The 26,793-nt window shown below is 35.7% G+C and overlaps 1 protein-coding gene across 6 annotated transcripts; it reads right to left on the minus strand.

Annotated features, from left to right (window-relative positions):
• Positions 1–118: 118 nt before the first annotated feature.
• Positions 119–23,154, minus strand: LOC107028774 (peptidyl-prolyl cis-trans isomerase CYP57). Of its 6 annotated transcripts, none has more exons than XM_027919031.1 (10): positions 14,843–15,894; positions 14,026–14,730; positions 13,820–13,938; positions 9,707–9,813; positions 9,453–9,594; positions 7,633–7,852; positions 5,523–5,562; positions 1,833–2,025; positions 804–935; positions 119–620 (listed from the first exon to the last, which is right to left on the minus strand). In XM_027919031.1, exons 1-10 carry the CDS (start codon positions 15,867–15,869, stop codon positions 480–482), a joined length of 2,826 nt encoding a protein of 941 aa, XP_027774832.1. In that variant the 5' UTR covers positions 15,870–15,894; the 3' UTR covers positions 119–479. The 6 variants fall into 6 exon arrangements, with proteins under 6 accessions (XP_027774832.1, XP_027774831.1, XP_027774830.1 ...); XM_027919030.1 differs by having other exon boundaries at positions 1,833–2,028; XM_027919029.1 differs by having other exon boundaries at positions 5,517–5,562.
• Between the last annotated feature and the right edge of the window lie 3,639 nt (positions 23,155–26,793).

A 26,793-nucleotide genomic window follows, 5' to 3' on the forward strand; every position in this document is an offset into this window, starting at 1 on the left:
AATGGTCTAGGGAGAGATGGATATGGTCTAAAAATAGCTTCATCTGCTGACTAGTTGGACACAGACCCATTTTACGACAAAGGCTGGCTAACTCACAGAACATGCTAAAGCCATATTTGTAGTCCATATGAGAAGACTTGGACCTCTTTTAATGGGAAAAATAAATATTTACATTGTTAAGTACTCATTTCCACATTCCATTGAAACCATGCTACAACATTTCCTGTCCATTTTAAAAAAGAAAAATATCACAGGACAGGCAAAGTAACAACACCAGAGAACATTTTGATTTGGCACTTCCGTAACTTCTATGGGAAGTAGATATTGATAATCAAAATGCCATTAGTTTCAGCAAACTAGTTTGGCCCAGTACAAAACTCTTTGTTCACAAAGAGAGGAACCAATATCATTGCCTCCAAAATGAATGCCAAATAACTTCACAGTAGCGATTCCGTCGTTTCTTCAGCGGGAAGATCAGCTCAAGTAAGAGATTTGCCAGCCCATTCTCTTTCTCGTCGCTTTTGCTTTGCCATCATTTTATTGAACTTCTCTTTCCCTTTCTCCAACAAAGGATCGTGTACCACGTAATCATTGGGGTCCTCACTACGAGACATTTTGTCCTGCCAATAGAACCAATAATTTAAAAAGGAACAAAGAACATAATAAGCATGAATGTTTCTGTCATTAACATTTTATATTTTAAGTGAAAAAGTTTGATTCCTATTAAATTCTCACTGACCCTCCCCCAACCCTTCTTTAAGGCCAAGTAACTCCAACCAGGAACAACATGTAAACTTTTATACCTTTCCAGGTTCAGGAGTGAATTTTAATGTAACTGCTGCCCAATCAGATAATTCTTCCTCCTTGACCGCATTAGCAGATTCATTGGCTTTAGCAGACAGTCCAGCCTTAAATTTCTCCAATTTTGCTAGCATCTAGCAGAAATACAAATAATGGTTACCTGCAAAGTTGCTTGGAACAAAGCACAAATATCCTTTCCACACAAGTCCAAAGTTAAGTCAGAATGAATCTAATTAATGTCATCTAAAAATTACCATGAAAACTCAACATTTTCCAACATACTAGAATTTACATAAAACATGATTTCAAGTATTCTTTTCCCCCTTGAGATGTTTAAATAACATCTCAAAAATGCAAGAACAACTGTAACAGAGACCATGGATGGACGCCAATTGGAAAGAATCCAACAAAAACCCTGTACACTATGCCACTGTCTTAAAAATAAAGCATTACATATAATTAGTCAAAACATAGAAAACAGAAAATCAAAGAACATTTAGTTTATTTTGGCCATAGTGCCACGGCAAAAGAAAAACCTTAATTGCCACATGTATCAAGAGGGACAAAAGTGGAAGAAATGGCTATTGGTTCAATGCAATAGTAAATCGTCAAATTCTTTTTTGGTCAGGAAGTAGAATGGGAGAGTATGTGAAAACAGATCCCTAATCACACATCTCATTGAGTGAAGCTGGACTTTTTTCCAAAAATTCCTTCTTCCGTTCAGAGGGAAGAAAGTTTTTTAGTATGTGTACTGGTAAGGGTGGGGGTATTTCCCATCCCTGGATATCATCTAACTTAACCAATACTAGTATCTTAAGCTCAATAAACGATGTTTCTTTATATGTGTCAGCCTGTATGTGCATTCGATTGTCTACATCCTACAGATGAAGACCCTTTTTTTTATTTACTTCATTATCTCTTATATATTATTTTTCGTTTTGTTCCCAATCAATAAATTTAAGAACACAGACCAGAAAAGAAATTGTAACAATATTTTCTGGACAGCCAAAGAACAAGAAATAGATGCATACGTCTTCTTCGTGTCCTTTTCGTCCTCGTTTCTTTTGCTTTAGCAGCTGTCTTTCTCGTTCAGGGCCAGACAACAACTGTAAGTCTGTATTTGCATTGGCCATACGTTCAGCTCTTGCTTCAGAGCCTATACCTTTTCTCTTTAGAGACAACTTATCCACTTTTGGCTGGTCATCATCATGTTTAGCATCAGACCTGCTAAAATCAAATTATGAGATCACTGAGCTGCCACTAATGAGCCTCTAAATATGCTAAAGGGATAGAGGCACATAGTTTATGTTAGAAAACATCACACAAAGGACTTTCCCATGAGTCATCTCTGCACCAAAAGAGAATATAAATCTGCAAATCAAACAGTTCAATATGTGGCACAAGAGTGGATACACAGTTTTTTTAGTGTGACATTAATGGCTATCAATATGCCAAGCTCAACCACGGATCCTTGGACACATAGCAAGCAACAAAATACTCAAGAAAAGTAGTGTATCGGCAAAGGGGATCCCAGTATACCTTATGGAATGAGCATGTAGTGATTCTTTTTCCCCATGAAGCAATAATTGAACAAATTTCGTGAGAAGAATCCCAGTTTACAAGTGGTATACCAATTCGAAGGAACCTATGCCAAAACATAATTCTCCACAAGTTGTCCAAGGAGTCTATACTAATAGGCCATAAAGGGAGCTTAAAGATTTACCAAAAAGAAAAGACATAACCTCATTTTTATTTTGTACAAAAGCAGTTTCCACCCTTTTAGAAGGAAATGCCAGCAAACAAGGCTTTCCCTCAGTATATAATCTGTTTTTTGATAACCGAGAAATCCCTGAGGTCCAATGATGCATGGGTCAAAACCTGGTGGATAATAGGTCTGAACCTCTACCCTTCTCCATTTAATACAAGGTTTTTGTCTATGGAAGGGTTCGGCACATGATGTGTGACCTAACCCACACACAGCATCTTGCTCTTACCACTAGACCAATGCCCTAGGAGCTTCCCTTAGCATACAAGTAGTAATATAGAAAGACGTAATCCATCATTTCAATCAAACCTGAGGACTTTCCTCAACCATCTAATCCATTTACTAAAGTTCTCATATTTAAGCTCCAATACTATTTCTCAACTTAACACCATCAATAACCTGCTACCCAAAAAAACAGTATTAAAGGTAAATATGAAGCAGAGGGTTCATCGAAGACCAAAAACATTAACAGTTCATATGGAGTCGGTGACTAGAAGACTATCACGAATTTACAGCTCAAATATTCAGCAACAAAATTAGCATCAAAATTGGAAATAGTGAAGAAACTCTCTTTTGGGAGAATAACTAACTAGGTAATGGCCCCCTCAAGCTCATGTACCCTGATATATTTATCCTAAACCAGCAACAAAGGGCTAGCACTAGTGAAGTTTAGAGCAACTAGGAACGGAATCTAAGTTACAGGAGAGCTTTGAATGACTGGGAGCTGACAGATTTCTTGAGTTCCTTAAAATCATCAATCAGTTCACTGGAACAGTTCAAACTCAAGACAGATTGGAACGGAGAGCAGAACTCAGGTATTTTTAGTAACAATCTGACATTGTTATGGCTTTAGAAGCACATTTGGAAAACTAAGACCACATACCCATACAAAGTGACATATTTTGTTTGGTTTGTAGTCAAGCAAGCTTATTTGACTTAGGACAGGCAACAGAGAAGGGGAATAAAACTTTGTTCTATCTGCCACTTACATGGAAAAATACTACAGAAGATCATTCCTTGAGGAAGAATGTGATTAAAGGCAGGGTTCATCGAAGACCAAAAACTTAACCAGTACATATGGTGTCAGTGACTAGAAGACTATCAAGAATTTATGGAAAATATTCAGCAACAAAATTAGCATCAGAATTGGAAATGGTGAAAATACTCCCTTTTGGGATCATAACTAGCTATGTAATGGCCCCCTTAAGCTCACATACCCTGATATCTTTATCCTAAACCAGTAACAGAGGGCTAGCAATCGTGAAGTTTGGAGTAACCCGTGATGGAATCTAAGTTACAGCCTTACAGGAGAGCTTTGAGTGACTGCAGCTGACAAATTTGCTGAGTTCCTCATAATCATCAATCAGATCACTGGAGCTGTTCAAACTCAAGACAGATTGGGATGGAGAGAACAGAACTCAGGCATTTTTTCAGTAACAATCTGACCTTGTTATGGCCTTGGAAGCACATTTGGAAAACTAAGACCCATACCCATACAAAGTAACTTGTTTTGTATGGCTAGTAGTCAAACAAGATCATTTGAATTAGGACAGGCTACAGAGAAGGGGAATACACCTTTGCTCTATCTGCCACTTATGTGGGAAGTATGCAGAAACAAACAGTCATCTCATTTTGCACTGCCGAGTGACTAAACAACTTTGGGAGATCGTCCATGCTATTGTTGGTCTGAGCTACTCAGTGCCAATGACTACTCTTGACATGCTTCGAAGCTGGAACAGAAGGGGAGGAACTAAGGTACAAAAGAGAAGATGGAGTATGATCCCAGGCTGTATATGGTGGACTATGTGGAGGGAAAGGAATCTAAGATGTTTTGAAGGAAATAGCAACCGAATTCAGAAGATAAAACTTAGTTCTATTGTGATTCTTCATTTTTTGGTGTAAACAGGAAGGCATAGGTGACACTGAGGCTCTAATGCAAGTTTTAGAGTCTCTATATAGCAACATTTTTTGTTTAGATTAGTCTTGTTCACTTTTATAATTATGGCTTCACAACCTTACTGAATTTACTATAAGTTTGTTATCTAAAAAAAAAAAGTAAGTGGCTAGCGTATTCTTAATGTTGAAAAATACAACATTACCAGTTTCAGAAAAAAAAAGTGAGTCAGAAATTAATATAAAGAAAATTTAGGGTTTCCGGGGGCTGTTTTGATATTGAAAACCTAAATTGCCTGGGTTGATATAAGTGGCTTTTTAGAGTTTTGGGGCTTACTTGTATACTACTCCCTCCATTTCAATTTATTTGTCCTACTTTCCTTTTTAAGTCCATTTAAAAAAGAATGTCTCTTTCCTTTTTTGGCAACTCTTTAATTTCAAATTTTCACATAACATGTTTAAGACAACCAGATTAAAAGACAATTTGGTACTTTCTACATATCTTTAAATTAAGACCACAAGATTCAAAAGTATTCTTTACTTTCTTAAACTTCATGCCAAGTCAAAACAGGACAATCAAATTGAAACGGAGGGAGTAGGTTGTACACCTAAGTGAGTTAACCTTTACATATCAGGCAAAAAAATGAAAAACAGTACTGGTGAAAATTTCCACTCCCAACTGTCAAGTCAACCTCAAAATTTTCAATCAAATTTAAAAAGAAATGATCACATATTTTTAGCATGGCCTTTGTGTCTCTATTGAAAAACAAGCACTTTATAATATATTTTATTCAGTTCCAAGAGTCCTCACCTCATTAACTATCTGTCCATTCAAGTCTTAATGGCCACATATAAACACCAACTTAAACTGATCGCTTACAAGAAAGATAGCGAAGAGAGTAAAAGCATATTCATGTAGTTTAACAGGTAGCACCTAGAATAAATACTGGACAAAAACAGTTGCTCACGAAACTAGATGTCAGACACCATTTGTATTGTAATATAGCAATGTGTTAAAAGAACGTTAAAAAAAACATGGAAAGATATAAGATTAGACCTGCACCTTGAAGGAGATGGTGAACGATTTCTTGCATTCCTGTTCTCTGAATAAACCGAAAATAAATGACAAATGATTAAATTTCTTTTTGACACGTGCAAAATGAAAGAAAATTGGCAAAGCTTAACTAAATGAATCCACGTGGGAAATGAATTGTATACAACTACACATGTAAAACTATGATGCGCAAGGACTAAATAGTTGCAGACCTATAAATGTACAAACTTGCGCAATCTACATGGTGCAAACATTCTGATCTGTGGTAAGTTGTCAATGGGAATGAAATCCCAGTGGATGAATTGTATACAACTATACATGTAAAACTATGATGCGCAAGGACTAAATAGTTGCAGACCTATAAATGTACAAATTTGAGCAATCTACATGGTGCAAACATTCTGATCTGTGGTAAGTTGTCAACGGGAATGAAATCCCAGTGGATGAAGAGACAAATATTGAGAATCTACTACAGCTGTTCAATTGCAAGGTTAGAGCTCTTCTGACCACCAATCTGGAGTTTCCCCTAGGTGCATGTAACAAGGACCAAGCAACATAGAAAAGGTGACAGAAAGACTAAAGAAGAGAATCACAAAAGGCAGAAAATATATTTGTAGGAAGAGGGCAAGGAAGTATATTAAGAGCACAATGTCATGCATCCTCACATATTTCATGTCCCTGTTACAGACACTGGTTAGTGTAATGTATATCTGAAAAAACTTCAAAGCAACTCTCTATGAGATTCCAGACAAGCCAGAGAAGTTTCACTTGGTTAGTTGGGAGACTGCTACAATGCCATAGAGGCTGGGAGGCCTCAGGTTGAAAGACCTACATGTCTTCAACGGAGCACTAAGAGTGGTTATGTAAATTCGAGAGAGGAGCACACTCTATAGAAGAAGATGATAGCAGAAAAATATAGTACTAAAAACATTCCTACCCCTTTTCTGTGCTGGTTGTGGAGAATTATTGTAGGGGCGGTGGGGAGGTGGGGGGGTGGGAAGAGAAGAGTTCACTAGTAACATCACATTTAAATTAGAGGACAGGAGAGAGTCAGCTTTGGGGGTCATAGTTGGTGTGAGGATAATAGAGTGAGGACCGCTTATCCCAATAAACCAAGTTCCATACCAGATGGAGATGATAGTTTAACAGATCCAGAGCCAAAAGTGAGATTTCACTGGGACCGAGGCTTTGGAGGACCCATCAAGATTGGCAGATATCAGAATTTACAGAAGTCTGATCGAATTGCATCACAAACAAGGATTCATGGAGGTTGGGGTGGGAAGAAATGGCAGGTTCTTAGAGAAAACAACATAACAAGCTTTTGATAAGGGAAAGGCAGGCTACGCACACCTTTTTGGTTTGAATTCCCAGGACGCCGAGGAAAACATACACTTGGTTTTGCACCAACTTAAGTGGTCTTAACAGCTAAATTTAAGAGCACACATATGTCAACTGGTGTTCTATGTGCAAGAACTCCGGTGAAGATGTGGATCATCTCCTTTAACCTTGTTAGGTAGCTACTTGATTTTGGTGTGATAACTTTGAGATAATTTGGAGTTAAGATGTCAACACCAGATACTGTGAAAGAGGCATTGTTCGGCTAGGATTTTGGAGGAATAGCAAAAAGAGGCATGACGTGGGATATAGTTCTAGTGTTCTACTAACACACACATGAGTCACATGAAAAGAGAAGTTATCAAGTGATAGAACATGATTTGTTCCATTTGAATAACAGTCTATTATTTGTAGTTTCATTTTGGTGCAGCCATAAGCTTCTAATTTATATACAAGATCTGGTGCCATTCATAGAACACCGTATTTTGTCTAGGGTCTCTGCCTTTTGGAATACCAATTGTACAGTGAAGCTTTCTCCATCACCAGTAAAATTTACTTTAATTAATAAAATAAGTTCAGTAAACTGCATTATTTCATACAAGTCAACCAACAGTCCGTACAATGAAAGCATACTTAGCAGCACCCAAAATGCCTTTGAATTTTCAAGATAATCGAAGAAAATGCTTGGTCAAACGAGTTTATACAAAACAAATAAAACGAGATCACATTGTGCAAAGTGCTTCAGTAGTACTTTTAGTCTTTGAATTTAGATAGATGTTTTTACCACTGAGCAACTTCTGTTTGGGTGTCGGATCGCCAAGTTCTTTCCTCCTTTTTAGTATCTGCTGACGCATTCGTGCATCAAAGCCAGCCTCATCTTCATCACTGTTAAGGGATTCTTGAAAACCTGCTTCAGATTCTTTACGAGACGCTTCCTTCTTTGATCCCAAAGCTTCTCTGATGGTCAACTGCACATCCCTTGTTGATTTTCCTTCAGATGAGTCCTGCATAAGTTTCCTCTGTCTTATTACTCTGAAACATAATAAGTAGTGAAAAAAGGTAGCCTGGTGCAGTATACTCCCACTATACACTGGATCCAGGCAGGCCAAACAAAATTGAGTCTATTGTATTTAGTCTTACATTGCATAAGAGACTGTTTCCATGACTTGAAACCTTAACCACATATAAATTATAATAATCGGCCGAACCACATTGAGTCTATTGGAAGTAGTCTTAGCTTGCATTTTTGCAGGACACTGTTTCCATGACTTGAAACCGTAACCTCATCTAAATAATATACGATCTATGAACACATCATCAAAAATAATCTGGTGCTTATGACAGCTTGCTTAACAAAAATTCCAAAAGTAACACTGATTCAGGAGATGACAATGACAACAAAATCCAAATGTGCTGACCATGATGCTGAGAGAGACACGCATTATCTTACAATTCCAAGGTTTGAGATGTTGAAGGGGAAGTCATTTGGAACAAAATAGGGGACAAAACTGTAATCAGCACAACAATAATGATGATTGCACCTCCATGCAATGATTCAAATAGGATATGACAGCGGTTGAATATGGAATGGGAGCCACAATTATTACCAATATTTTTTGTGAACAAGGTGTATCTAATTTTAATAATAAAATATTACAAGGAACAGACGAGAAAGGATCCAAGCGGAGCTATTTGTGGTAAATCTGGAGGAAATGTTTAAAACATAAAGTAGCATTGTGCATATTAGAGCAACATTGTAGTAATTTTGGAGAGTTGGATTGTAGTAAGCCAAAGTCTAATACATAAGACACCAAATGTGACAACAATGACAGGTAGGTTAATATACAATCATCATTGTTAAGTTCAGGCTATTACACAATGATCAATGAAGTTTACCCCTCTCCTTTTGGGAAAAGAGAACCATAGGTTATTGAGTAGAGCTTTACAATGGCGTGGATCAAATTGTGAAATGGGCTATTTAATGCTTCCAAGATGGATTTATACTAAGCATCTGCTTTAGAGCAGATATTTGAGGCACTAGGATGCAATCTTAGTGCTTCTTAATGAACTCTATTTAAGGAAAGCATATGATTTGAGCTTAACAAAAATAATACTTGTCCAATCTCAAAAAAACAAAAAGAATACTAGTGATGAGCTAGTAAAGGAATGTTCTACATGGAGGCTAAGGGACCCCAGATGCTAGGAAAAACTAGTAATACATCAGGTGCCTCTTTAATCCTACAACAACAACAACAAAAAACCCAGTGTGATCCCACAAGTGGAGTCTAGAGAGAGTGGGGTGTACACAGACCATACCCCTACCTTCTTGCCCCTTTTATCCTATGCAGACAAATTCAATTCTGCTTGGCTAAAGCTTTGATGAAACTAGAACTGAGCTTCCATTGCTTACAATGTATCAGCAACAAAATGAGGTACAAAAATAACCTAATTGAATGTCTTTATATACGTTAGTTCCTTACCCAACACTCTCATAAAAAAAAATTACATTGCAGCTATAGGGGTAGAGCCCTTGCCTACTTCTGTAGATAGAGAAGATGCAGAGTTGGCATATCACGGCAAACATAGAAAAAATATAGGCATTACCAAAGCTTGATCATGTTTTCCATCCTTCAGCAGACGTGGATCATCCAAGACATCGTGACTGCTTCTTATCCTTGAACTCACAGCTACAAGCTCTTTCTCCTCCTCTTCTGCTTCTTCTCCAAATGAAAGCAAGTTCAACTTTCTGAGTGAAGCAGAAAAAGATTTGGTAAAAACATAAGATATTGATGAAAAGATGTTTCACTTTCTAGATAACTGCTTCAGTTAGAACTTAGAAGTCAGGAAAAAGATCTTACTTGGTAGCTTTCTGTTTTGCATCTTTCTTCTCAGTTGCAACTCCAGAAGGCAAAGCTTCTGCAGGCTTTGCTCTTGGCACAATATCCTCAAAAGGGTTCCATAATACCTACCAATGATTCAAAGAATAAGCTAAGCAATTAAACATTAAACTATTACCTAATCCAGTGGCAGTAGAAGATCTACAAGTCTAAGACTGCCCAAACATAAGAATGTTAAAGCAAAATTTGCAAAAAAATACATCTCCTAAGCTAGATATAATTGAGAAAACAGAGAGAATTCCCACAGATTAAAGAATAAAAATTTTTGTGACAAAAAGAGGAAGAATAAAAGAAGCGGAAGCATAGTCAGATCATTTTATTTACCATTAATATGGAACTTCCCTTTTTTAATCAAATAACGTCTTACAATATAAGAAATAAAGAGCTAGAGAAATGGACAAAGTTCTCACAGAAGATTAATTAAGACAAAGAAGCCGCAGCGAACAAGAGAAATTCAAAGAAGGCAATTGATGCTGTAATGGGGAACAAGAGAATTCACAGAAAAGCATGTAGAGGACAACCAAAAGACAGAGAATAAAATAGTTCAAAAAGATACACATCTTCTGGTTACACACTGACCATAATTGATAGCATCGATGCTGGCCTACTTGCATTTTAAGATTGACAGGCTTCAATGAGAAATCAATAAGATGCTTATAGGGGAAGAAGAGCTCAAAAATGAGCCAACAATTATGGTGAAGAGTGGACTAAGTGCTACACATATTTCATGGTTCAAGTCCAAGGGGAGGAAAATTGGGCCAACATGAAAACCAAGAGAAGGAACTTACATGCGACCCAAGAAAAGAGTTAAAATTTCAGCCAAGGCTGCGAATAGGGGCTGAATTCATGCCCAAAGACAGGCTGAAAAGGATGTGCAATGCAATTGATACCCAAGAAGGGGCTGCATTAGGCTTGAGTTTTGGTGTTTCCTTTTCGTCTTAGGTAGTTTTGGGAAGAAGTGTGACATTATTTTCTATTTGTTTTTCTAGTTTGATTTTAATATTTATCATTTCCATGAAAGTAGGATTTGAATCTCATGCTATTTACGATAGATTTTCCTTATATATAGGGGTGGATTTTGTTATTTTTAAAAAGAACATTATCATGAATAAGTAACTCCTTAAAATCAATGTGTTGTAACCATATGTTCTCTGGGATAACCCCCAATTACCCCCCCACTATCTACCATTAGAGGACAAACGTCTGAATATATATTTTGACAATGCCTATATAATAGAGTCAGGAACTTCTCTTTCCAATTGCAAGAAATCAAAATTCTATTGATGTGTGAAGCCGCTTTCTATTGTTTCATGTACACTTTGCACCCAAGAGAAATCAGTGACGTCACAATTAGAAATGAAGCTGGAGAAATCACTTGATATTTCCTCCAAATTTCTATGGTTATTTCTTATTTCTTTCACAAATCTAATGGTAACAACATAAGCTATAATAACCCACAGAAGCTATCACTTTCCCGCATTTCATACAATTCATCCCACAGATCTTGTAGAGAAGTTACAGTCTTATGTAGATTCCAGAAAGTTTCCCATTCAAAGTTATTCTGATCATTTTGAGATGACAAAATAATGATCGTGTCGCTTTGGTTTTCTCATAAAATAAAAAATACCATCCTATGTTCCTCTAGAGTCTAGAAACGCCCATTCGACCCATCCACCACCTCATGTGCTTGGGGCCTCCTGTTCCATTATCATTGCCATCTTGGCTGCAAACAAATCGCAGAATGCCTCCATTTCATATTTTACTCCTTTAAAGATGTATCCTCTTCTTGGGACACTTCAACCCCATCTGAACCATGCCATAATTTCTATAAGCATATCTGCAAAACATTTCAGGCACTTTCCTTCCACCCTCCGCTAATTCCACGTTCTTTCATCATAATTTACAGTGGAGAAAGATACTTTAATTCTAAATCCCTTTCTCAACCTACATTCTTTCTCGATTCTCAGCAATGACCAAGTATTTCATTCTCAGAACACAGAAATGGAATTCCTACAAAAATATTCTGAATGTTAAAAAGATCCTTTTGGCCTAGATTGGTTCCAGGTTATCATCAAATGATAAAGATCCTAGAGTAGTATGTCCAAGTTCACTCAAATTTGGCCAAAGAAACTAAAGCAAACATTACATTACCAAACTAAATGGAGAAGAAAGTTATACGTAAAAGCAAGCTATCTATTCTGAGACCCTGAATTGCACAATATCTTCGCAGCAAAAGTTTTTATCCAAAAATGATGTCAATATTGACCACTAATCCAATGACCTCAGGTTGGCTTTATGAGTTTGGATATTGATGCAATCACAACATACGTGTAATTAGTTAAACCATGAGAAATCAGAAGCGCACTGGCAACAGATGTGGAAAGTGCACAATATAGTCAGGTAAACCACATGAAAATAAGTAAAATGACTACCATTCAGGCCCTCATTTGTTTTCATTAAGATTAAGACATTTGTGGTTCCGAATGATTAAGATGTTGTATCTAGGTCTGAAAACTAGATGATTAAAACAGTTGTTTTTCAATATATGAATGTGCACAATTTATTTATATTTTAACATCATATATACATAATTTAAATAAGAAAGTCATTAATCATTTCTCAAAGCAAATTTAAAAAGAGGGGGCTGTTGGATTTTGTAAATACAAGAATCAGAATGAAACATACTTGCTGATGGTAGAATATCTACTTTGAATGTTGTTCTTTCTCTTTATTTTTTCACAAAATATGGGTGTTTTGTTTTCTCTTTGTTTGGCTTAAGTTGTGGACATCTTGTTGGTCTTCTTAAACCCTAATTTCGCAACAGAAGCCATACTGATAATACATTCCATTATGCTCTCAGGCACTTCCCCTGAGATGCTCTCAGGGAAATAATGAGAAAAAGAGTTATAGCCTGGTCAAATGGGATGTTGTAACAGTGGGTAAGAGACGAGGAGGATTGGGTATTAATAACTTGAAAAATCAGAGCAAGGCTCTCAGAATGAAATGGTTGCGGAGGTTTTGCACTGAAAATCAATCCTACTGGAAGGAAGTCATTAGTGCAAAGTATGAAGAGGAAGACTACTGGATGACCAAAATTGTTACTACACCTTATAAAGTAAGTGTATGGAGGTCCATTAGATCCTTGTGGGATGATTTAAAAAAAAAAATATAAGGATCAAAGTGGCAAATGGGGAAAGAACTGACTTCTGGATGGGTGGATGTATGGCATGAGGCTGGCAGGCTAGAAAATTTATTTCTAGATATTAGTACCAGAGTGTCACACCCAGTGTTGTGGACGGCGAGAGGCGACAAAAGGCGACAAGGGCCTGCCTCGCCACGCGGCGAGGCGAGCGGCGAGGCGCTTGCCTTTTTGAATAAAGGCGCCAATTAATACCAAAAATTAAAAATATTTAATTGCATATTTTATCCAAAGTCTTAATAGCAATAACACATATTAGCAAATATTCAATTCAAAAACCAATAGAATGTCTAAAACTTTAAAGACCAAACAATTCAAAATACAATAAACCAAAACTTTAAAAGTCTATTCTTCTTCAAAATTATCCAACTCTTGAAGATCAAAATCTTCTACATCATTATATTGCTCTTCATCTTCTTCCTCCTCGTATTCTTCATCAATTAGTGTCCGAGTCCTACTTGAAGATGAACTTAAAGATGTACTTTCTACTCCTTTGCCCTTGTCAAGTACTGTTGATCTTGAAGAAAGTCCCCTAAGATGATAGATACTCTCGTCCGCTCCAATTGCCGTAGCAACACTACCCCAAGTAAGATCATCATCCTCATATACTAGTTCATCATCTTGATCTTCGGGGCATCCAACTAACCATTCGTTGGAATCATCTATGTTATCCAAGCGAATTGGATCAATAAGATCACGAGCATCATAACGGCGTTTCAATGTTCTATTGTACTTAATGTACACTAGATCATTGAGACGCGATAGTGTAAGCCTATTCCTCTTTTTGGAATGAATCTGTGCATAAGTTATTGATATTAACTAGTTGATATTGATAATAATATAATATGAAAAATAGGATATAAATTTTTACTTACGTGTTCAAACACACTCCAATTTCGCTCACATCCAGATGAGCTACAAGTTAGGCTTAACACTTTCATGGCAAACTTTTGCAAGTTTGGTGTTTCACTACCAAATAGTGACCACCATTCAACTATAATAAAATAAATTTAAAGGTTAGTGACTATAAGTAAGTCAAATAATATAAGTAAGAATGTAAGATCTAAATCAACCCACTTACCCGGTGACCTTGTGTCTCTAGCTCTTTTAGCCGGACCACAACCAAATAGTCCATCCGCCATTTTGTACTTAGGAAGCTCAGCGATTAGTGCATCTTGTATTGTTGTATCACGGACCAACTTCTCAACACATGCATAATACTCGGTCCACAAACTCTGTAATAAAGTTCCCTCTTCTTCAGCTTTATAATATAATCCTGGGTTCAAAACATGGCCTGCAGCATGCAAAGGCCGATGGAGTTGTTCTGACCACCTTGCATCAATAATTTGAAACACTTTCTCATAATGCTTCTGAACTCCACGAAAACCATGTGCAATAGCTTCTTTGGCTCTATCCATTGCCTCATAAATATAACCCATTGGTGGTTTTTTCTCCCCATCCACCAAACGAAGCACTTTTGTCAAAGGGCTACAAACTGTAAGTGCCCGAACAACATCATTCCAAAAGTGGATAGAAATAAGAAGATTGGCAACTTCTTTCCCCGAAGTTTCCTTTGCAAATTTGCTTGAATTCCATTCGGTTGAGAGGACTAAAGTTTTCAAGTTTTTTCTTTGAATGTACATAGCTCTCAAAGTTAAGAATGCCGTTGCAAATCTTGTCTTGGCCGGTTTCACCAAATTTCTTTCTTTGGTGAATTTTCTCATCAAGTTTAACAACAATGGCCTTTGACTAATGTAAGAATGGATTCTGATGGCCTTCTTAAAAACTGTTATAGAAAGATTAAATTAAATTAATTAGTAGCTAATAAATTATTGAGTATTGACTATTGACTATTGACTATAAAGAAACTTAATAAAGTTAAAGGATAGCTTGATTACCGGAAGCATATGGCTTAACCTTGAATATGTCACCAAATATCAAGTTGATGCAATGAGCGGCACATGGAGTCCAATAAATGTGTGGATACGCACCCATTATCATACTTCCCGCTTTGACATTCTCACTAGCATTATCGGTGACAATTTGTACCACTTTTTCCGGTCCAATTCTTTCGATAGTGCTTTCAAATAACTTGTACATTTTGGTGGAATCGGTAGATTCATTGCTAGCATCAACCGAACCAAGAAATACACTACCGATTGGAGAATTCACCAAAATATTGATGATCATTTTGCCATTTCGTGCCGTCCATTTGTCCATCATAATGGAACAACCAAACTTTGTCCATTGCACTTTATGCTCCTCAACAATTTTTTCTACTTTATCCACCTCTTTTTTAAGGTGAGTGACTCTAACTTCATGGAATGTAGGAGGCTTCATTCCGGGGCCATGTTGTCCAACCGCCTCAATAAATTTATCGAATGATTTGTGATTGACGCAATTAAAAGGGAGCCCGGCATCATACATCCAAATTGCAAAAGCACTTACCGCACGCTCTCTTAGAATTTTCTTTGTTTCTTCGATTCCTCCTCCTTTTTCTAAGCCTCCTTTTTGTGTTGATTTTTGTGAAAAATAGAGGTTCAAAGGTCCTTTCGTCACACTCCGTGCGGTGGATGAACCTCCACTAGAAGATATCTTTTGAGTTTTGGAGGGAGGCCTCATTTCCGCATAATCATCCATTTCATCAAGATCATCAATATCAACAAATTCTTCCGGTTGCCTCATTTGAAATTTGGGATTATTAGCTATTTTGTTTTGCATATAAGCCCTTATTTCTTCTCTAATTTCCGACGGACAAGCGGCACATTGTTTAACATTTTTGAAACCACCCACTAAATGTTGTTTGTGTCGCGTTATTCCACCATTGAAAGTACTCCCACAAAAGTTACAAGTGACCGAATCTTTCGTCGCTCCTTGAGTGCCATAATTCCATCCAATATCCCTCTTTTTGCTAGCATCCGCCATTGATTATCAAATTTAATTAATTCGCTGTTTAGGAATATTGGAATAAATAATTAGGTCTTAGGAAAAGAATTCTTAAAAAAAAATTAACACTTACTGAAGTCCTTACTGCTGCTTACGCAGCTTACCAAAAAAAAATGAAGAAGAAATTTTCGAAGAAGAAGAACAGAAGAACAGAAGAAGAAGAACAGAAGAAGAAGAACAGAAGAAGAAGAAGAACAGAGACGCGACATTACCTGAAAACAGAGAGTCGCGAGGTCGCCGGCGACGGAGAAGACACGCGACAGCGAGGGAGAGCGAGGAAGCAGAGACGCGAGTCGCGACAACGAGGGAGCGGCGAGGGAGCAGCGAGGGCCGGCGAGGGACAGCGAGGGAGCAGCGAGGGCCAGCGAGGGACAGCGAGGGCCGGCGAGGGAGAAGAGGAGTCGATCGATCGATCGAGAGAGTCGCGAGTTTCAGAGGTTTTCGAAAGTAAAAACAAAAACCCTAATTTTGACTAAAACTATTAAGTCAATTTTTTTAATCAAAAAGGCGGCGCCTTTATCTCGCCATTTCAGCGCCTTTATCTCGCCTTTTTCACCTCGCCTCGCCTCGGCAGTGAATGGCGAGACACCCTCGCCTCGCCTCGCCTCTCGCCTTTGGCGATGAGGCGAGCGCCTTTCATAACCCTGGTCACACCAGCACAAGTCCATAGCTAATCACTGGTCTCCTCAAGGGTGGAACTTCATTTTTAGAAGACGCTTAAATGATTGGGAGATTCAGAGTGTTGCTGATTTTTACAACACCATTGGTCCACTCAATGAATTGGAGGGTGGTCAGGATACTTTATGGTGGAAGGGCAACAAAAAAGGTATTATCAAGGTGAATTGTGCTTATAAATGGTTGAACAACTCCTACCAGTTCACAAGTAACTGGCCTTGGAAAGGAATCTGGAAATCCAAAATGCCCCTTAAAGTATCATGTTTTGTGTGGTTATTGGCTAAGGAAGCAGTTCTGACCCAAGACAACCTAATAAAACGAGGGATTCCATTGTGCTCAAGGTGCCTAGTTTGTGGGGAAACTGCTGAGACAGTTAACCAACTTTTTCTACACTGTAGAGTAACTAGCCAGCTCTGGAGACTATTCTTAAATCTCAAGGGCATGTCATGGTTCATGCCAAGCAAGATCACTGAAGCCATTCAGAGTTGGGAAGAAGCTGGAATGCAGTCTAAGAGCATTGTCTCTGCTAAAAGTTGGTGGGCAATCTGGTAGGAGAGGAATTCCAGATGTTTTGATAGTATAGAAAACAATATGCAACATGTCAGCTTAATTGCTTGTTGCTACTGTGTTTTCGGTGTAATCAATTATACTCCAAAGAAACTTTGATGATCTTATTGTAAATATGGCTCAGTACTGCCTATTTTCTGTTGTAGTAATATACAAAGTTACCTGTTTCAAGAAAAAAAATAACATAATAAAGATGGAGAATTGAATTCGAGAATACCCAAACAGGATTTGATAATTTATTGGTTCAATAGAAAAATATTAGACTAATTGATTGATAATTGCAAGAGAAAAGGAAGGAAAAAGTTGTCTTGAGAAAGAAAAAAAGAAAATAGAGCGTGAGTTTGAGAGAGAGAGAAATAAAAGTGTACTTTTAAAATCTGAATGGTATTAAGACTCTTTCACAGATCTAAGTCGGTCAGATGTATTTGGACCTATTAAGAGATACTTATTAAGTAAAAACAAAATGCACGTAATGGGCTTAGGTCTGAATCATTAGATGCAGACCCCCACAAAATGAAAACTAATGAGGCCTAAATAACATAGAGTCTATCTAACTACTACTTTGGTTATACCACAGATGAGCAATAAATTGATGTGCCTCAAGTCAAGCATGAGTATGTAATTTAAGAGTAGACACAACCTCAACGTCAGGCAGTGAAAGAGAGCACAAACAGAAATCGAGGTACCTCTACAGAGAGTATCTTAGGTGGAGGATCAACAGGCCGATCATCCTTGCCGGTTTCAACTTCACCCAATGTAATAAGATTATATATTGAATCCCCAGTTACCTGCAAATAAGGGAATGAAACTTTAAATTTACTGAAATAAGTTAAAAGTTTTGATAAGATGTAGTATGCTTGTTGTAAGGAGACAAGTTGGTTACTTTTCCAAAGATTGTATGCTTCTTGTCGAGAAAGTCACAACGATCCAAAGTCATAAAGAATTGACTTGCATTTGAATTTGGTGTGCCTGCACCGGCACATGCCACCAAACCCCTATGTTTGAATCTTAAACGGGAGTGAAATTCATCAGGAAACACACCGCCATATATACTTTCACCACCTGCATGAGTTCATGGCAATCACCTCTACCGATGCATGCTAAAAGAAGATATAAGAAACCAAACTAATGATAAACTCAATAAGTGAGAGCTTTCAGGGAAGTTGACATTCTTCATTTCACTCCACACTGAAAGAAGATTTTATCTAAGATCTAGACAACTACCGCAAGGAACAGGACAGAAATAATGCCATTAGATAAGTGAGGACAGAGTCCATTCTTGGACCTTAATTGTTTCTCGTTAAATGGGCCAAGTGTCCATTCTTGGAGCTTAACGCTTTCTCTTCTTTTTTTTGAAATTGGTAACTTTGTGTATTTCTATATGCTATTAAGATCAAGCAGTAGATTGGTTGAAAGAGGATTAAGAAAAGTTTATATTATTTTTATAGCGGTTGTATCTGGACCACTTTGTGGGCACTCGACTATTTAACCAGGTACCTACTATCTTCTACTAGTACATGTACCGAGTAACTCTAATAACAAAGGCTTAAGCAGATGAAAAGAAATCGCATAGTATTGCTGGGATTTATATTCTGACCTTTAAGGTTTTTACCCACTTTATAGACTGCTAGACCACACCCTTGGGTACAGAAGAGAATTTTATGTTAGGATTCAGTAGCTTCAGTTGGAGTGTAGGAAAGACAAAACAAGGGTTTCGACAAGCCCCAAAGTACAACTATTAAAGAGAAGCACAACCCAAATGTATTTGGAAGAATCGAGATATACTTTTCCTGAATCCAAAATGTTTCTCTACTTTTTCATCTATCTTCTGAAAACAAAAGAATATCATCAGCAAACAAATGAACTTGTGGAGAGCGGAGCCTATAAAAGTTAAAAGGTAGCGGCGATCTACATTTTTTGTACTGATTTTCCCACTTTTTACAAATGAACAAAATGTAGGAGAAACATATTAACATCAATGATATCCTTCCCGTTCAGAAAAAAATGGAAACCTCGATCAAAATATGCACCCACATTTTGGTGTTTCGATCAGCGTAGAAGGTTAGTAGGTAGTGTAGTGTGATCTTGCTTAGGGTGGTTGGTGTTTGACAGATACTAATTGTATAAGTTAGTTCTTGTTTGGACCCCATCGATATTTATTATTATTTTGAATAATCTATTCTAGTGGATTGTTTATTGCGTTTCGATTATTGCACTATTTTATTGTTGTTGTTGTTCCCTTCTGGTAGACTTAACATTATTTTCTTGTGATGTGCTATATTTTCTTCTTTATAATTGGAATAGTTGCATCTGAGCGGAAGGTCTTTCAAAAACAACCTCTCAACCTTAGTGTTTTGGAGAGCAAGAAGTGGAAAAAAGCAAAGAGGGCTTGCTTCACCGAAGCATGAAGCGAAGCGCACACTTTTTCTACTAAAGCGTTATTTAGTACAAAAATAAAGAAATATTAAATATGCATATATAAATAACCAAGAACTCCATAGAAATAACAGATTAATCTTTCAATTCTTAAATTACAAAGTAAATAAAAGATAGTCAATAATCCTCATAATCATAACATATTAAGCAAATGCAACCAGCAAAACCAAAATAAGTAAAAAAAAGAAACAGAGCGTAATAGGGGAAAGAAAACCTTAGAAGTAGTCACTAAAAGGCTGAAAGAGAGCCCAGAGAAGAAATAGAAAAGAGAGGAGGAACTTATCGTTTGAGTCGCAACAACAATGTTGAGATGCTTGAGTCACAAAAGCAAAAGAAGAAGAAGAGGGAAATGTTTGAGTGGCGACGGACAACTGTGTTATACAGAAGTTTTAAATAAAAACCTAACAACGCTTAAGCGCGCTTTTTGTCGCCTTCTCTTAAGCGCGCTTCTCGCTTCGCCTACTGAAGCGCTCACTTTTTTAGCAGCACCTCTCTTCAGAGCATAAAAGCGCCGTGCTTGTGCCTCGACTTGCTTCGCGCTTTTTGTCGCTTTTCACAACACTGCTCTACCTCCACGAGGTAGTGATAAGGTTTATGTACATTCTACCCTCTCAAGACTTCACTTGTGGGATTTCATCAGGCATGTTGTTATTGGGCCATAAATATTAGAAATAAGTATAAAGATGTTTACCGATATTAGATAGGGAGAAGAGATTTTTCGGCCTAAAAGACCTAATTTTGCGATTTTACGCATATCTAAGATGGTTTAATGGTCTTCTTTTTATCAAGAGTATTTTCATTCATTAACAGTCAAACTGGCCCTATACAAGTAAAAAACAATTTTTAGGTAAAAGTATTCATTGATAATAACAAGGTCAACATGGCCTTATACAAAAAAGGAGAAACCTACAAAAAATATGGTTCTCTTTGAAAGATACCCGATAATATAAACAGGAACTACGAGGTTGCACGAAAAGAAGGGATTGAAGACTACTTCTCAATTGAGCAAAGCTCATCTACACCCCTTCAAAAGTTCCCTCTCTTTCCAGCCGACCCACAATAACTCTAAGGAGTAATGTTCTGCCTTCTTCTAGCTCCACTCTTCTAGCTGAACATCAACTCCATAGATCTTGGCATTAGCCAAGAAATGCCAAACCATCAGAGTATATCCCCTATTTGCAAAGGAAACACCAGCTCAAGCTGACAACCATTCGTTTTGTAAGAGTCTTCAACATCAAAATCACCCTTCTAGTAGTTAACCATGTGAAGAAACACACCTTCCTCGGTACATTAGGTAACCAAACCATGTGGGAACCTCTCCTGCGCCTTAACCAGGAGTTTCTCATAAAAGGACATAATGAGAACACTTTGTTATTCCCCCACTCCAAACCCGAAGCATCAGATTTGCCGACGGGCTCGCACTGCCCTAAAATACTCATCCCATTGTGACCCCCAACATTGTTGATCAAACTTATCTATTTGGCAAGATACCTTATACAAAATCGAAAATTCATCCTTAAGCACTAAACTTCCACACCACTTATGCCCCCACAAACTAACTCCCAACCCCGACCTTCAAACCAATGTCGTCATGAAAGGCTTCCCCCTTCATACCACACCCGAAAGGCATGGCGATCCTATTTGATCTCCATCCCCTTTCGTATGTATCCACTATCACCTTTCTCCATAAGACATCTCCCTCAACTCCAAATCTACACAACCATTTACCCAAAAGTGCTTTGTTAAACACCTTCAAGTCCTTAATCTAAAGCCCTCCATGCCGTTTACGAGAAGTCATGGTCTGCTATTGAACTAAGTGAAACTTCTTTGCTCCATCCGCCACATCCCAAAGAAAATTCCTTTGCAACCTTTTCTAGCTTCCCTATAACAATAGTACAAGGTAGGAACGATGACCAGGGACATGCAATATGTAAGAATACTCTATAAATGCTCATACTAAGCACTTCCTCGCCTCCTTTGGAAAAATATCTTTTTTTTTGCCATACCTCTTCGCTACCCTCTGAATAACCGAATTCCGAATTCCAAACACCAAGATCCTTGCTCACCGCGCCTAGAGGTAAACCAAGGTAGATAGTAAGAAGAACCCTAACCAAACATTGTAGAACTTGGGCAAGCAAATCAATATTATCCACTTCACGAACAGGAATGATTTTGCATTTTCTGAGGTTTATTTTAAGCCCTGAAAGGAGATCTCATCCTTCTACCCCTTCCACCATCGACCAGTAAGATAGGAAAACGATCAAAGCCCAATGCAGAATAAGGAATTAGATCACATTTGGGTCCTCACAAGAAGTAGACACAAGGAATTTATCCAACCAAGATTTGGAAATTGAACCTCCGACCTAACCTAGTTAATTGGAACCTAACAAAGCTATACCTACCAATAAGAAAATGATCATCAATAAACTCTGGAAACTCCTCAACAGCCATGGATATCTCCCAACAACCCAACCTTTCCTCCGAAAATCTTACAATACTAAAATCCCCCAACATTCAAGGAATCTCCCACCTCTCCTGACATGCCGTTAATTCCTCCCAAAAGGCAACCTTAGATCCTTCCCCTACTGGTTTGTATACAAGTAATATACCAAAAGGTAATCTACAAAGTCCATCCAATCCTCTATACAACAAGGAATTTTCTTATTACATGAAAAAAAAAAAAGGGAATGAAGACTAGTTTCCAGAAAAAATAAGGGAACAGAGACTACACCTCAACTGCGAGAAACTCGACTCTACCTTCAAAAACTCTCATATTTCTCTCTCTCCACACCACCCACATTAACACAAACAAAACCACCTTGTAGTATCACCAAAACATAAATTACAATACCATGTCACTAATTCTCGTTGAACTAATCACTACATTATTAGTTCTGACTCTGAACCAAACACCCCCTATCTTGCTTATGCGGAATTTTATGAAAGTATTATCACCCATTATACTTGAAACCAAAAGATCACTAACAATTTCAGTTCATGCACTAAATAAATGAAATGCATAAATAAAGTTTGAAGTTCCTAAGAAGCCTAACCTCCAATAGCCCTTCTAGTAATTACTACTAATCATCATCAAATTTTAACTATTTGAGAAGTCCAATTACATAACTAAACTCCAGTTAGCCCAAAAATCGAAATTAAATCAAACAATCACCATTTCAAAGTAAAATTTACACACAAAAATTCGGAAATTCAAAGTAAACCAACTTTAAACAAAATCAAATCAAATTGACTACTGAAATAGACTGAAAAAGGGTTATTTTTGTTACCAATGCCGGTGCCGGTTGGGTCACCGCCTTGAGCAAGGAAAGATTTGATAACACGATGAAAAATGGTATTATCATAGTAACCTTCGAGACACAATTGAACAAAATTCCTTACAGCTTTTGGTGCTTCTTTTGGCCATAGTTCTATATCTATTGGCCCATACGTCGTGTTAAGTACCACTTTCCCCTTCGTCGGCGGTTCCAAAACGTACACTGTCGACATTTATGGAGGTTTTCTTCTTTCTCAACTCTGCTCCCAAAAGGAAAACGTTCAATTGTCAAATTTAAATACGTCTTCGGAACGACGTCATTTCGTCCCAGACCTTTCTTTTGGCTTTTTGGTCCGATTTTATTTATGAAACTCGTCTTGTGCAATAATATAATAATTTTTAAATTTAGAAATAACTAATATAAATTGTTATTGAGTTGCATGTATAATTATATATAATATTTTAATTTTATATAATATAATTAATGCCAAAAAATTTTATCCTAATGTATGTGGAATGAGTATATGTTCTTCAAAGAAAAGTTATTCTAACAACTTCTCCTTCTTCTAGTATAATGAAGATTAATAGCATATGTAGCGTGTGTTCAATTGATATTTATGGGGTAAAATTTAGTCGCATTGGTTGTTTACACTAATTTAATACATGTACATTATGTGTTTAAATTTATATTTCATTTTACTTAATTTTAACTAATTAACATGTGTTTTATTTTATTAAATCACGTAATAAAGAAAATTGCATTAATATGGTGTAAATACCCGATGTAAATAAGTTTTTTTCCACATTTATACTAATTAATTAATTCAAAAATTCATATATCAATCTAAAGTCAAGTATTAAAAATTTTATCTCTAATTTTAGCTAAAATTTAAATATAATTTATAAAGCATGTCGGCATCTTTAGCACACTCATCTCTTATTAAATTCTGCAAAATAAAACGATTTGCATTTAATCTAACACAAACTCATAAAATAAGAATGTACCGAGTATTGAATTCGATTGATCAATTAAATTAAAAAATTCTGTAATCAAATTAATATATACCATTTAACTTCTTTTTTTTAATCATATTAACATAAAACCACATAAAAAAAATTATTCTCAATGCAAAGAAAAAAAATGAAAGAAGCAAAAAATAGGTCATCTTCCACGCCTTTTATTTAGTATGTCTTTCTTTTATTTTATGAGTTTTTAAATTTGTTTAGCCTTTATATAAATACTTATAACTTAAATATGGCAAATAATTTTAGAATTTAGTATTAAAACTTTTAAATAATTTTATGTAAATGATTGATATATTATTTTTAATAATAATTATATAAAGTGTATAAGTTATAAGCACCACCAAAATGCTATTATGAGTATAACATGAAAATATAGATGATAGTTCATTTTAAATCAATTCTAATTTAAAATTTTAAAAACAGTATTATCAATTATTATCTTAGATTTAAATACATGTGGAGAGATTTTATAATATGAATGACAATTTAGATAAGAAAAGTTCGATAAAAAAAAATAGCACTTTGCAAGTCATCATCCATTTATGAAAATCTCCTCAACATGTTAGGTTGATAGAGAAATAATAACTACACCACAAGCTAAGATCAATATATCTTTAATTTCAATACTAATTATCAATATAAATTTTTTTAAAAAGAACATTTGATGTTAAGATTAATAAGAATAGTTGCAAATCATCTTATCACTAAAAAAGAATGTTGTTGAAATTAATACAGATAGATAAAAATCATCTTATCACTAAAAAAGAATTTTATTAATATTAATAAAGATAGTTACAAATCATCTTATCTTTGTATAACAAAAAAGGTATATTGATAAGTTTAAAAGGTTTAAGAAATCTACAAATTAATTAAGTTTACATGAATGGGATAGAAATGAGAGAGTAGACTACGTGTATTTAGTTGATTTGTAATTTCTTAGTATTTTTTAATTAATAATTATTTTTTTTAGAAAGTCACCAAATATTTATAATATATAACTATTAGGTTTTGTTTTTGGCAATTTTATGTGACTGATTTTTACGTAATTATTTATCAAATTAAAATTATAATGTTTTTGGAGATAATTTTCTTTAAAAAATATAGAAAATTTGAGAGTAATTTTTTTGGTGATGACATGTGACATTACTTTGTAAATATATATGTTTTTGGCAATTTTATGTGACTGATTTTTACGTAATTATTTATCAAATTAAAATTATAATGTTTTTGGAGATAATTTTTTAAAAAAAATATTGAAAATTTGAGAGTAATTTTGGTGATGACATGTGACATTACTTTGTAAAATATATCATTTTAATATTTTCAATCTATTCTTTTTAAGAAATGATAACTCGAAATTATTTTTGTTGATAACACTTTTTTATTTAAGATATACTAATTTCTATTTAAATTTAATTTTTAAAAGACTCAAATTTTCATTTTCTTGATGATGTGGATACGTGACACTTTTGTGTTTCCTAATGTATAGGTAGGAGATATATATATAGAGAGAGTGTGTGTGTTGAGTTGAAGAAATTAGGGTAGTTAAGTAAGTTTAGAGATGATTTAGGTTTGTTCTTTTTTTCTTATTTTTAAAAAAATATTTTACTTAGGTATTTTTAACTATTCCTTCATTAATGTTTTCATTTTCTTCTTTTCCATAAATTGTTTGATTTTTTATTTATTTTTATCATGGCATGTTTTAATTTATTTTTCTAGTCAAATAGTTTATTTTGTTGTTCATAAGTTTTTTATTTGTTTGTTTTTACGTTGAATTAAAACTATTAAGTTCCTTAATAAAATCATTTTAAAATTTTCTAAAATCATCATTATTGATTACAAACTATACTAATATTTTTACTTAAATATGTGTATTATTACGATTCAAGTATACACTTTGAACGTGACCGGCGCTCGAGAACCATTGTTGGTCTCCAAGTAAATCCTCATTCTGGCTCACTGCAAGCGGAAAACTAATTCAAGCATGCACATCTTAAAACAGGATAAAATTCATAGAATTTAGATACAAACCTTTAACTCAAATGATTAATTCTAAATATAATAGAATATTCAACTAGCCAAAATATGCAATTCAAGTCTTTAAAACATTTAATAAAATAATAAGCAAACTTCTCAAACTTTATTGTCTATCTATGAAGCCTCTAAATGACAAAGAAGGAAGTCGAAACAAGACCCATAACATCATGACGAAACTGAAAAGTAAATGAAATGCTCCAAAAGCAAGGAGACTCACCATAGCTAACTGGAACTGCAAGTTATATCAACAAAGCGTTGAATATATGTATTTGCATCATGAAACGATGTCGGTCAAATGACTTAGTACATGAAATTTACGACCATGTAAGGGAAATTCTAAAACATAAACATAAGCTTGAACTAATGGAAAAGAAACATATTTAATTCTTCTCAGCTCAACTCAATGAGACATAGTTCAACCCAATAATAAGAGGCTCAACTCTGAGAAATTGGGCTCAAATCAACAATAAGATACTCAACTCAAAGATAAAGCAACAATAATATATGCAATATATGAAAAGTTTTTAAAAAGTAGATAACAACTCAATGTATTGAATACAATAATAACTCAGTTTGTTTATAAAAATATAATATAACTCTGTGGGAGATTCTCTAACCGCCAACCATCACTATGAGTCAAGTGATGATACATCGTTTTGCTCACGCTGCCAGAACTGTCATATACTTTGTCATGTATAAAACTCCTCAACTAAGTGGATCGACTAAGTTATGTTTAAAAAGCAATAATGAATAATCTAAAAAGTATGACCATTTCTAGCTACCCACGTCGGTTACATGATTTATGAGGGTTGTGAGTTGTATGAATCCTCTGTCATATCGGTGCTCAATACAACTCCCAAAATATACTAGCTCATATGTTTAAAAACA

The sequence above is a fragment of the Solanum pennellii genome, chromosome 8 (assembly GCF_001406875.1).
Source record: "Solanum pennellii chromosome 8, SPENNV200".
Taxonomy (NCBI): domain Eukaryota; kingdom Viridiplantae; phylum Streptophyta; class Magnoliopsida; order Solanales; family Solanaceae; genus Solanum; species Solanum pennellii.

Coding starts and splice junctions, on each gene's coding strand:
- LOC107028774 (XM_027919028.1), bottom strand. CDS start 15,869: ATGGCGGATGCTAGCAAAAAGAGGGATATTGGATGGAATTATGGCACT. Junction 13,939..14,025: donor TAGAGACACAAGGTCACCGG/GTAAGTGGGTTG, acceptor ATTTTATTATAG/TTGAATGGTGGTCACTATTT. Junction 9,814..13,819: donor ATTGGAGTGTGTTTGAACAC/GTAAGTAAAAAT, acceptor AATCATTGGTAG/GTATTATGGAACCCTTTTGA.